The sequence below is a fragment of the Panthera onca genome, chromosome B2 (assembly GCF_046562875.1).
Source record: "Panthera onca isolate mPanOnc1 chromosome B2, mPanOnc1 haplotype 2, whole genome shotgun sequence".
Lineage (NCBI taxonomy): Eukaryota > Metazoa > Chordata > Mammalia > Carnivora > Felidae > Panthera > Panthera onca.
This window is the reverse complement of record NC_138343.1, coordinates 95,261,656-95,274,580: the sequence shown is the minus strand read 5'-3', so window position 1 is coordinate 95,274,580 and position 12,925 is coordinate 95,261,656. Positions and strand designations below refer to the sequence as shown.

Genomic DNA, 12,925 nt, shown 5'->3' with positions numbered 1-12,925 from the left:
CACCAGGGTCTCCAGTGGTGAGCAAAGAAGATGACAAAAGACGTGATGTGGTTTCTACTCAGTTAGAAGCACAGGAAAAACTTTCAAACACCCCTCTGAAGGGAGAAAAACCCAAGTACGGAAGGAAGTCTGTGCACCTTCAACACAGGCTTTACCCTTCTTCCCCTCCTCCTTCCTCTTCTCCTTCCTCTTCTTCTTCTTCTCCTTCTTCTCCCTCTCCCTCCCTCTCCTCTTCCCTCTTCCTCTCCTCCTCCTCCTCCTTCTTCTTCTTCCTCTCTTTTTTCTTCCCCTCCCTATCCTCCTCCTCCTCCTTCTTCTCCTCCTCCTTCTCCTTCTCCTTCTTTTTTCTTCTTCCTCTTCTTCTGTCGTTCAGAAATATATGCCTCTCTTTTGGAGCAGCCTACCACATGCCCAATGACCCTCAGCAGGACTCCCAGGGAGCTAGGGCTGGAGGTCTCTCCCAGAAAATGCCCATCTCCCCTCTCTCCACTTCAAACCCTCATTTCTCTGATGTGAAAAAGATTTGGACCTGGACTCGAGAGATGCTTCTCTCATTTGTAAGTTATATAGCTAGTTTTAAAAGATTCCTTCCTTCCTTTTCTCTCTTATTTTTTTTTCTCAGCCAATCCTCTTAAGAGCATATAATTCTTCAGGCTATAGATGAACCATAATATATTATGTTCTTACACTGAAGTTGGAGGGAGGGTTGAAACAGCTGTAATCTATCTAAAATGGGCTGAATGGTTTGCTTCAGATAATGCGGTTTTCAGTCTGGAATCCACGTGTAGGTCAAAACGAGAGAAGACAAAAACTACCAATTTGGAGCAGTGTGACTATAAATCTTGTAGGGTTTCTGTTGGTTGCAAAAGCTGTCCAACAGGTGGGCATACTGTAACTCTTCAGAGAGTTCCTAGAGGAATCGGGCCTTTGGGGATTACATTGCCTGGGAACAGAGAGGTGGTGCAGGCTGCTCTCTCTCAACTTTCATCTCCGCCTTCAGGAACGTTGGTTAACAATGTACTGGTGATATTTAAAACAGAGAACATACCTCTGTAAACTCAGAAGCAACACACTTCTCATGTGCACTTGAAGCAGAAAATATGTTCATTTGTAGGTTTCCTTTCTTGTAGAAAACACATTCTCTGTATTTTGAAGTGGGATGAACTTAAAGCCACTTTATCCCAAACAACATCTGAATTTTTGCAACTGCCCAATACCTTCTATCTGAGGATCACTGTGCCCTTCAGCTGCAGTTGCCAGGTCTCTCTGAGGCATGCTGTGATGAGTGGGATCAGCTCTGTGCCTCAGTTTCCTCTTTGGAACACTGTTAGCCTGAGGCTGACACAGAACTGCTGAAGTCTTGATAACACACAAGGAAGTTTTGATAACACACAAGGAAATGTCAACTCAATCTGGCCCTTTGCAGGGAAAATGGCCACCCCCAGAGTGATGGGAACCATTCAGTGAGGGGGCATCTAGAAGAAGCTTGCCTTCGGAGACTGAATGGTCTTGTGGAGTTTGAAGTGGGATGGGTGCAGAATAACATCGGGCCATTTGTAGGCATGGTTCTCCCAAACTCCCTATCCCCTCCTTTCTTTCCTGAAATGTCTGCAGAACTCGTTAAGAGTCAAGCTCCTGACAAGGCAGAAGACAGTAATTTAATGCTATAAAGCTCTGTTGTTTTGGCAGGCCTGCCCTAAGTTTAAGCGACATCAGTGACTCCTGTGGGCCCTGCCCAACTCGGCAGTAGCAGCACTGACTAATCTGCTAACGTAGGAAGCAGAGTCAGGAAGCTGGGATTTGGTTTCCAGAGCCAGCAGGAACTTGTCAGGCAGCTTGGGTGTCGACCTCCCATGCTTTGATATTCTCATTTCTAGGATGGAGATACTCAAAGGCCAACCCTACCTACCTCCTTCATGAACACACTCAAAGAGGAAAGAAGGTTGCCTTAAACTTTCCACTGGCACAAGACCAGGTCCCTTTTGCAGTAACAGCAAGAGTGAATACCAAGATCTGTGTGGGGCTTTGAGGAAAACCTCAGTCCCATTGGCCAGATGTACAGAACTACACTCTTACCCTGGTTATTAAGAATGAAACAGATTCATTAAAATTGGACCTCATTCTTTGATTGTGCAGGCGGCTGTGCGCATGGGCTAACTGCTCCATGGGTCTCTTGGGTCAAATGTCCTTCTGGACCGCCTTACCTCAGCCCCCCGAACACTGCCAGGCGACCTGCCTCCCCAGAGTCTGCCAGAGATGAGGGTGTGCTCAGACGGGGTGAGTGTCGCCCGATGTAGCACTGCCACACAGATTTTCTTGGAATTTGTGACCCCCCCCCATTTTCCACTTCCTTTCTGATGGAACAGATAATCAAAAGTTGGCTGCGTGCAGGTGGCTCTGATATAGAAACGTGTTCTACACTTGGAATGAGCAGGAGGGGCGGCCCTGCAGCTTTGGAAATGGCTCGTTCCATTTATACCAGCTGTTCCTCATGATGCCTGATCTACCTTCTGGTGGTGCCCCATCACTTCCCTTCTTCCCCTCTTCCTGGAGGATCTGAGGACACGGTCACACTGGGAGAACTGGTTCACTTCCTGAGGCTCCTGGCGCTTCCTCAGGGGTCCAGGGGGAGGGGGCAGTCCTGTCATGACTGGCATTTCATATGTTAGCCTTGAGCCCAGATGTGCTCCTGAGAAGGGTATTCTGTTGGCTCTTGCCCCAGAAGACATTTGTGGGAGGACCACCGTGTCCCTGTGGGAACATACCACCAGGAATGGCAAGGAGCACAGAGTAGGAAATCACGTTCTGATTGTCAGCAAAGGGCAGAGGCAGGCGGAAGCTGCAGGCCTCCAGGAACATCCTGGCTTCTCCTTCCCTCAGATTTGCTCACCTTCCACAGGCCCCCCTCCATGGCTTGCCTGTGTCCTATATGTCCTCTGGAGGATATCACCTGCCTCGTAGCATCAGCAGGTTGGAGAGATGACCAAGTTGAGTTTTCTGTGTTCAGGGCGGTAAAATGGCCCACATGTGTCTATGCGGGAGGGTAATCACAACGAAACTGACACTCAAGTAGAAAACGGTGTCCGCCCACAGGAACTGCCCTGCACCAACTGCTGTGTGTAGGCTAGCCTCCCAGTCACTGCTCAGGTCAGCCTCTGGCTTCCACGAGCTCGTGATTCAGTAATAACTGGAAGCACAATTGCTTTTTCACTCACTATTTTTTAACGGTTTATTCATAAAGCAATTTTTCACTTTTCACTTATTTTCAGCCCCTTTCACATCTATCTACTCACAGTTTCTGTCTTGGTTTAACCTTTCCCTCTCTCCTCCTCCTTCTTTCTGCTTCATTTTGCTTTATTCCCTTTTTTAAACCTTGAACCGTTAAAACAGTATTGAGGCCTCGATCGCCCTGCTAACCAAAATGTTTCCTTTTCAACGTCTTCCTGGGTTCTCTTTATTAGGTTCTCATCTTCTTTTTTAGCTACCAGTATTTTTGTCCTTCTTTCCTTCTAGCGGCAACGAACTTAAATCTTTCCCAGTCTTCTTACACGTATGCCTTTGGTTTAAAAAAAAAAAAAAAAAAAAGGATGAAAACAAACAAAAACCCACGAAACTAAACATCCTAGAATTCCTGGTACTTTAGCAGAGGTTTGATTTAAGCACAGACCATTATTTCCATTAAAAGAATCTTGATTCCTTTCAGATGAGCATATTAATTCCTGGGGAAAGTTCATGGTTCTCACAAATTAGCAGGACCTTTGCGAGCCCAATCTTTTTGCCAAAAGAAGCCACAACAGTTGTTTCCATACAAGCCTTCACCTCATTTCCATTTTCTCTGACATCTGCTCTCTAAATTACAAATATCTGCCTATAGCAACAATCAGAGTTCCAAGGAAAACAAACCAAAAGGAAATAGGAGAAAACGATGGAGTTTTAGCATACAAAGAGATACAATATTTCTGAAAGAGGGCAGAGACAACCTAGGACTCACCCCTTCATTGTGTGGGTCAGGAAACTGAGGCCCAGAGAAGCTCCAGGACTCTGTTGAGAGCACATGGTTAATTAGGGGCTGAACCTGGGCTAAAATACAGCGTCTCTGGGCCCTGGTTCACTGCTCTGTCCACCAGAGTAGGCACTCATAATCTCAGTTTGGGTATATTTTTAAATTCTGGCCTAGGGAACCACGGAAGGAGGAGTCAAATCACCCCATTAATCATCCTTGGTTGGTCTCACAGCAAGTCACTACCAGGTTACTTGTACTAACTTGGGGGTCAAGAAAGAGTTAAATGGAAGGGTGTGCCCCACCTCCTTTGCCGCACCTGGGTGAAAAATGGTAATCAAGGGAAGCCAACTGACCAGAGGAGTGGGGAAGGAATAACTGCACTGCAGTTGCTTTGCAGAGTGCCAGGTGAGAGTGGCACTATGTTTTGTCTTCCCTCCCCTTTCAGAATCCCTGAGAAGAACTCAAGGGTGGAATGTATTTTCAAGTAGTTACAAAATATTCAGAAGACTTCGTTTCATGGTATCATGGATTCTTCCTCAGAATTGGGCAAGCTCTCCAGATCTGCCTTCCATTTATATATATAGAAACTTAAGTTCTCTACTAAAGCCTTCTATCTATCTTGTCCCCAGCCCTTCGATCGTTCTGAAGGTCAATAGAAATCTTTGAATTATAGACGTAGGAAGGGTTTGCCAGAGTATCTCATACATCTTGCACTTTCAAACAAGTTGATTTCTAAGTCCTCCCAGGAAGGAGATCTTACTCCCTCTTCCCCCCATTGGAAAGGAACCCTTGTGATACCAGCCCTAAAGATAAGTGTTAGTCCCTGTGATTTAAACCCAAGTCCTCCTCTGCTATGGTTTAATTTCATCGCCTTTGCTCTGCTCCTCGCTTGCAGTGGAGAAGAGCTGATTGCTTTCATGTACAGGTGAGTTCTTCAGATCCCTAAAGATGGGGAGTTTTGCCACAATTCCATGGAAACAACCACCTTTTGTTAATACACTGAAGAATTTCTTATCAAAATTACCCATTGGCACTTACCTGTCGCTTCCTGTTTCTTAATGGAGGCAGAAGATGATCAGGTGACTATGTTTATACTAAATAAAAGCTTTTATCTTAAATCCAGAGAGAGGGAAATCTACATGTGGCCAACTGGTTCACTACTTGTCAAACCTGGAAAGAGGAGCAAACTAGGAGAGGGTTTGTTAGTTTACAGTATTTTGTGAAACTGGGCATGGAGAGTATTTGCATAAATCAGGTTAAAAATAACTTTTTGGAATCTTGCTGTGTTTTTTTTCTTTTTCTGCCTAAATGCCTAAATTACATAATTAAGGCTGTATTGAGATTAAAATCACTTCTCATTTAAGCAGCAGCTGTCAGCAGCGTTTTGAGCAAATGGACTGGGGGGTTCTGAGGACTTGAAGTTTGGAAAAGAAAGTGATGGGAGAATTATCTGTGAGTCCTGAAACATTTCTTGCAGCTGCCGTACACCCAGAAGTGGACTCCAGAGAGGTAGCCAGTGCTCAGAACAATCTGATTTCTTCTGGCCAGAAGTTGACAATGAAATGGACATGTTATGGACAAAGTCCTCATGATCTCCTAAAGGAAATGAAGTGTCTTCCGGTTTGGTGCAAGGATCACATTCTATGTAACCTCTCTCCTATTCATTAATTTTGTAAGCTACTGCTCTCTGTGGTACACCCTTCCTTTCTAGACCAGATTATCGTTGAGGCCTGGTTTTACATTAGAAGTCTTCCACCATGTGCCTCTGATTACTTTCATTTCTCTACTCTGGGCTTTTCTCATTATCTCCTTTGAAAGAAGACTTCACACACACACACACACACACACACACACACGGAGGAATGAGCTCACTTATACAAGTTTATGGGTCCTAAATAGATTGCCTGTCCCTCGAGGGAAAAAATAATCTAGAAATGTGCCCATAAACTCCCATGGAACCATACATTCTGTATATTCCCTCATGGTGGGGAATTGAATCTATCATTTCTGAACAGAGCTTTTATTTTAAGGAAAGACTCAGAAAAAGATGACTTCTTCACTCTTGTCTTGCCCTGAAAACAGCTGCATGAAGCCTTGATCCAACTGTGTGGATGTCAGCTGGGTGGACTTGAGCTCCTAGTGAATATTATCTTTTCATGTAATGTTTCATTAAACAGCTAAGTCCACAAGAGTTCCCAAGACATATAACTCTCAAGAAAAAAAAAAAAAAAGGTATGCTTTGCCAAGTAAAGAACTATGATTTATGGCAGTAACTGTTACACTCTGAATCTTATTGGGCTTTGTTTTGAAAAATTATTAACACAATGGTTCTGTAGAATTTAGTAGTGCAACCAGCACCATTTGGCACGTTTATGACAATAGGGTTCTGGTTTTCTTAACTCCACAGTTACATGTTGGCAGCATTTCAAATTCTTGGCACAGATGTTTAAGTGAATATAAAGAAGAAACATAAAAAAGAACATTGGGCAGTTTTGAGTATCCAAATGTAAGGAGCATTATTCCTAACATGCGGTTAGCATGGACATGGGACCATGAACTTGGTAATAGATGACATGGCAAGCATGAGCACTATTTGCAAAAGACTTTTAGGTTTTTTTCACTGAGGACACTAACAGTTGTCTCAAAGCACCTCCTATTCATATCTGCCAAATAAAACTCAAATTTATTTGTGCCTGGAGACAAGTTAGTTTTTAGAACATCGATGGACAAGCAAATAGACCCATTCCCACCACATGACCACTGGGACTGCATGGCCAAATCACCATGTCCCTGTGTTTCATCCGAACAATGGCCAGATTCTGGTAAAACAGCTTTCTTGAAATTTGTTTTCAATGAACAAGTGGCAGATCTACTTTCTGGGCTAAATGTGAAAGGACAAAAAAATACCACGGGATGTAGGGCAGGAAGACTATGCAGAAGCACAAAAGAACTTATTCCCTGTGGCATGCTCAGTGCTCGCTACTGAAGCAAAAACGTGACTGGGCAAAGTGTTATTCCTCAACCTGGTTTCCAGGGCTTCCCTAAGGGCCCCTTACCCGTGAGTGGGTTGGGTTCACACACACACACGCGCGCACACACACACACACACACACACATTGGCATGAGGCTAGGAAGGCATTTCCGGAATTGATCTAAGCCTTCCTTACCTCCCCACCACCCCATCCCCATCAAGAAAGTAAAACAGACAAAACCCAACAAAAGCAAATAAATCTTCCCCCATTTACTGGCTAATGTTTGAAATGCTTTCCTTGGAGAACACTTTCATAGCTCATAATTGAAAAATCTTACACTTATGAGAGAAGACAGATCAACACTGCACTCACAAGTGTGGTCTCAGATGGAGGTGGGAGATGAAGGAATCATTTGCTGGCAGGGAGGGTGGACAGGGCAGGAGAGAGGCAAACCGTGTCATGTTCAAATGTGTTCCCTTACAGTACGGTCAAGATGTCGCTTCACTGGCCCTTCACTGAAGACACTACACAAGTATCGGTAAAGCATGAACATTTATATTTAATTTACATTTTGACAATTTGCACATAAATAACAATGTAAACCAGTACGTAAACATAAGATAGTTGGTTGTTCTAGCAAAGTAAAAAGCCAATAACTTTGGTCAGTTTTAACTTTGATTAGAGGAAAAAAAATAAAACCACTGTTGATTGTGGGCTCAACATTCACATGTAAGAGGCCTACGAGGGGAAGTCAAATGGTAAAGAGAATCAAGAAGTCGCAAGCCACACAGGTCTTGGTAAAAATTCCCACAAATAAGAAAGCACAAAAGGGAAAAGAACAAAGGAGCAGAATAGGAAGTATTTGGTGTCAATGTCAGAGTGTGATGCTTTGGTTTACCTACAGTTAAGGACTGTGTTTGTCAAACCCTGATCCATAAAGAAATTGTCAGTTTTGCTACTTACAGGAACAGATCAGTAAGGCTCTTAGGTTTCCCTGGATTATCCTAAATTTGTTGTTCTTTTCTGCAGGTTGTCATTAGTTGCCATCAATAAAAGGCTGAATATATAAACCAGGTTGATTAGTGATGCATCAGTTATTTAGGAAGGAAGGAAATGAAGAGAGAAAAGTTAACAGTGGTAAAGGGAGTAATGGGACTATTTCTGTGACTTGGGTGTGACCGGACTCATAACGTGGCCAAACAAAAATAAAGCCATCTTAGATTGTCCTTATTGGTGAAAAATGAGGACTCTCTCTCCTTGGTTGTTATGCAGTCCCCCGCCTTTGCACCAAGGTTTTCAGGTCTCTTCCAATGGCGAGGGGGTGCCCAAGCTCACCAATGTGATTGTGAGGTCATGTGTGAAGCAAAATCTTAGAAAGGATTGTTTTGTGTTTTTGGTTTTTTTTTCTTTTTTGCCCTTAGGAAGCGTAGGTTCTTTTACATGGTTTGGCTCACAATTTAAGTGGTTATAAATATATTATATATACACATGGTATAGTGGTATAAATAGATTTATAAATATACATCATTCTTTGCTACACCTTGAATGCTGACATGTAATCTTTGGGCTTAGCAGAGTAAAAGACAGAATGGCACACATTCTATCTTTCTGGAGCACACTTAGTTTCTCCTCTAGAGTAGCAAATCATTAGATAAGACATCCTTTCCTGCACTACTGGACACACTCAATGAGGTAATTGTTGTGAACAACTTTGCAATGCCCTTTCATCTTAAATTAACCATAAAATGTAAAAAGACAAATACTGAGGAAAATCTGAGTTTTACAGAAAAAAAAATACAATTGATGTGTTGGGACTAGGAACATGCATTGCCTGCTTTTACCCTAAGACAACAAGAATACCCGTTTTTCGGTTTTTGTTTTTTAAGTGTGGCCTGAGCCTATCTACCTCAAATCCTTCCTGGTAGAGCACCATGTTTGTGCAATTTTGACATAACAACAACAACAAAAAACCCAGTAACAACACCCAGACTCAAGCCCCCAAACCTCAAACATACGAAACCACCTGTGCTTTGGGAACATTTTGCAGTGGTTTGAAACATGGCATTTTGTCTTCTTCACATTTTCAGATAATACACTGGGATGCAGAAGTCATGTGACCACGCTGAATGGTCACATGACTTTGGGGTGGGGTGTCCCTGCATTTTGGAGAGGGAGACGGGTCGGCAAAGCCTTGTCTCCTTTCTGGTAAATCCCTGGCTAGGGAAGAAAAAAAAAATCTGAACTACCTACGGAAGCACACAAGATTCCCTTTCTTGTTTCTTCTAAGTTATTGTTGGGTAATTCTGCACACGTTCCCCCCAAGGTATACAATGCTGTTCAAATGACAGATCTTATGAATTAACACATCAACTGTCTAACTTTGGCAATACCAAACCTCGTTTTCAAACTGTTATCACAAAGGGAGGTCAACTGAAGTAATGTATTTCTTTACCAAATCTTAAGTACTTAGACGGATGTGCAGAAATTATCTACAAAGAATGGCCACAAGACAAAACTCTAACATTTATAACTCAAATTACAAGGAATTTTTCCAGTCATTGTAAACTTTTTTAATTATTGCTTTTTGAACGATAAACTGTATAATAAATTATGAAGGATTATCATTGAAAAAATAATTATGGCTAGGCAATAGTCTTAGCAATGGGAAGGCTATGCAAACATATCCACACAAATAGTCAAAATACACAGGTTCAAATATATAGATGGGGTGTAAATAAGTATATATAATATGTATATATATATTGTCTTTGCCTCATTTATGCCCTGAGATTTCCATAACTTTGGAGTTCCTTCTTTTATTCCAGAGAGGTGAGGGGAAACCATCTGCTGTCAGGAGAGCTTTGCAGCACTGGAATTATGTACAAGCATCTGCTACAGGCACCCTGACTTGCCAAGTCATAAGTTACGAAACAAAACAAAACACTTGTTGTTTTCTGAAAATCTTAAGGATCCATTGGTTCTACTGTTTCCTGTTTGACCTTTACAGGCCCCAGAGGTAGTGGGTTGCTGTGAGCCAACTTCATGAGGGACGGGTCTGATGACTCATAAAGGCTACACCCTGAGAGGAGTCCATTCCCCATGTTTCTTTGCAAAGACACTTTCAGGCCAGTCTCTTCTTTCTCTTTCCTGACCATGGCCAGAATTTCTTTCTCCACCACAGAGGTCACATCGATGTTGTCCTCCACGTCCTCGAGCCGGTCGGCGTTGTCACTGATGTCAAACTTCTCGATTTCTTCGTTGATCCGGGTCAGGTCCTCCAAAGGAATCCCCGTGGCCGGGGCCACAGGACAGTTCCCCTTCAGGTGGACCTTGAGGCTGCAGAGATGGATGTAGCTCTTGTGGCAGTGGGCACACTTGTGGGGCCGCTCCCGGGTGTGTAGGCGCTTGTGGAGTTTCAGGTGCACAAACTGGGTGAACTTGGCAGGGCACACCTTGCACTGGTACGGCTTCTCTCCAGAGTGGAGTCGCAGGTGGGTCTTGAGATTGCTGGTGCTGCTAAATCGCTTGTGGCAAACCTACAGTGTGGGGAAGAGGGCAGAGACGGGAAGACCAGAAGATTAAGAGCTGCCAATGGGAAGGGCAAGCTCACATACCAACGCCCAGCAACCTGTGAGGCGAGAAGCCTCCCTGTGGCACCTATGGTGTGGCATTAAGCAAACAGGGAGATGTGGGCACACTGCACACCAGGAGGCGTTGACTCCCCTGCCATTTTCCACCCACTGGAAGCTGGCTGTGTCACCATCTCGGCTCATCAGCAGATGCAAGGCTGTAGGCCGGTGGCAAGGCAGAATTCTCGTGTTGCTTTAAACTGCAGGCTATATGACAAAGGGTGGGCACGCCTCAGACACCTCCTACAGAGCTTAATGCTTCTACCAAGAGACACTGCCCACCTGGCATTCGTGTGGCTTCTCTCCCGTGTGTACCAGGTAGTGTTTCTGCAGGTGGGCCAGCTGAGTAAAGCCCTTGTTGCAAGTCTGGCATTTGAAAGGCCGTTCTCCGCTGTGCACTCTGAGGTGGACCTGGAAAGAAGCCACGTGGGTTAGCCGTGCTCTGCGTTGGCCAGAAGACCTCACATGTCTGCTCAAGGACTCGGGCATTTATAATGCAAACATCTTAAGAAAACCATCAGGATAAAGCTTAAGCCCAACAAGCAGAGCCCCGAGGTTTTCTGAACGCTCTGTTTTGTTTGAACGAAAGGAACAAAAGTCACGGGCCAGCAGGACTCTATAAACTGATCTTCCAGCCCAAACCCCACGGTCTCATTATTCTGAGGAAAGTCAGCCGAAGAGATGTAACCAGGTCAAAGCCACACAGCCAGCGATGGCAAAAGCAAACTAAACCACCCCCCGCCCCACGGGCTATTCCCGGCCCGGGTCTCCAACTGTTGAAAACGCAAAGCGAGCAAAGCACAGGGGCGCGGGGGCGCAGGCGGGCGCACCGGGACGGCGCAGGCGCACTAGCGGGCAGCCCGACGCCGCAAGGCCTACCTTCAGGTTGGAGAGCTGGCCGAACGTCTTGGCGCAAACGTTGCATTCATATTTAATCTTGCCGTTCTGCTTTTTAAGGGGGTAGGGCAGCGTCTTGTAGCCCGTCATATTTCTTTTGTTTTTAATGAGATTCATGGCTTCGTCACTGCCGGGGGCCGCCAGCGCCGCTGAGGTAGCTTTGGGCTGCACCACGTGCTCCGCCGAGGCGGCCGTGCCCGCCGTGGGCGACCCGCTGGTGGGGCTGCTCGCCCTGTCCTTCATGCTGGCGGCCGCCCCGGGGAGGGAGAAGGCACTGTGCGGCGCCGGGACGAGCACCTCGCGCGCGTGGTCGGGCTGCAGCGGCCTGCGGGCTCCGTCCGAGGGCAGCGAGCTGGGCAGGGAGGCCGGGCTGAGCAGGGGGTGCGGCAGGCTGCCGCCGCCCAGAAGGCTGCTGTAGACGGGGTAGAGACGGGGGAAGAGGCCCAGGTTGCCCACGCCGCCCATGTTGCCCATGGCGCCCAGGCCGTTGCAATTCACGCCGTAGGGGGGCAGAAGGTACTTGGAGTAGTGGGCGTTGTAGGAGGGGATGAAGGCCGGGGGCAGGTGCGGGGCCGGCGCGTACCCCGGGTAGGAGCCCAAGCCTTCCGGGCCGTAGGGGGCGTTCAAGTAGGCGTACGAGTCCCGGTGTTCCGGAGGGCAGGGCGCCAGGGGCGACACCGTGTTCCCCGGGCTGCTGTGCGGGCTGCAGCTTTTGAGGCTTTGGTCGGGGCTGCTTCTTGCCGAGGGGCTCGGGGTCGTGGAGGACGGGATGGGGGAGTGAGTGATGTAGGTCGGCCTCTCCATCCCATAGGCTTTCAAAAAGTTCTCCGGCAGAGGAGCCCGGAGCGGGTAAACGACCCGAGGGTAGAAGGGCATTTCGGGGCTCCCGTTTTTTCGGAAGTCGTCCGCGTCCTTTTCTGGGGCGAGGGGGGAAATGTTGGAGCGGTAGCAGTCCTTTCCTTTGGAGGGGTTCGAGTCCAGTTTCAGGATCTCCTTCACGCTGTACTCTCTCTTTGGGACATTCTTGGGGCACAGTTCATTTTTCTCGGTGCTCGGCTGCTTTGGATGGCTCTGTGTTTGTGCTGAAATAAAGAACCGACGGTTACTCAGAAGGTTAGAACTGAAGTGAATTTCCAAAGCTGCGCTCTCCCTGGAGAAAACCTGAGTGCCAGCTGGCCACAAGCGAGAGACACCTGGCTTCTCAACGCCCTTTCATTCTAGAGGGCCCGGGGCCACTTGCTTACACACACCACTCGGTTTCCTTCTCGGCAGAGTGGGGACAATGGCAGCATCTCAAATGAAGAGCACCGTCTGGATTTTTCTGTTTCTACTAGTAAAAACCGTATGATGGCAAAGTGCTGTTCAAGCTAGAATAGGAGAGCTTCCATTAAAATGGGGGTGGAAAAATCCTGGGGTGGGGGTGT

At 46.2% G+C, this 12,925-nt stretch overlaps 1 protein-coding gene across 5 annotated transcripts in view; it reads right to left on the bottom strand.

The window, feature by feature from the left end:
• Window positions 1-7,510: 7,510 nt before the first annotated feature.
• The window catches only part of PRDM1 (PR/SET domain 1), a 107,269-nt gene continuing 101,854 nt past the window's right edge, over window positions 7,511-12,925 (bottom strand). For all 5 annotated transcript variants that reach the window (XM_078447176.2, XM_060616286.3, XM_060616288.3 and 2 more), the window contains 3 exons: window positions 11,484-12,583; window positions 10,887-11,015; window positions 7,511-10,511 (listed from right to left, as the gene is read on the bottom strand). In XM_078447176.2, the coding sequence (XP_078303302.1) occupies window positions 9,939-10,511; window positions 10,887-11,015; window positions 11,484-12,583 (1,802 nt within the window). In that variant the 3' untranslated portion in view covers window positions 7,511-9,938. The remainder of the gene's footprint in view (window positions 10,512-10,886; window positions 11,016-11,483; window positions 12,584-12,925) is intronic.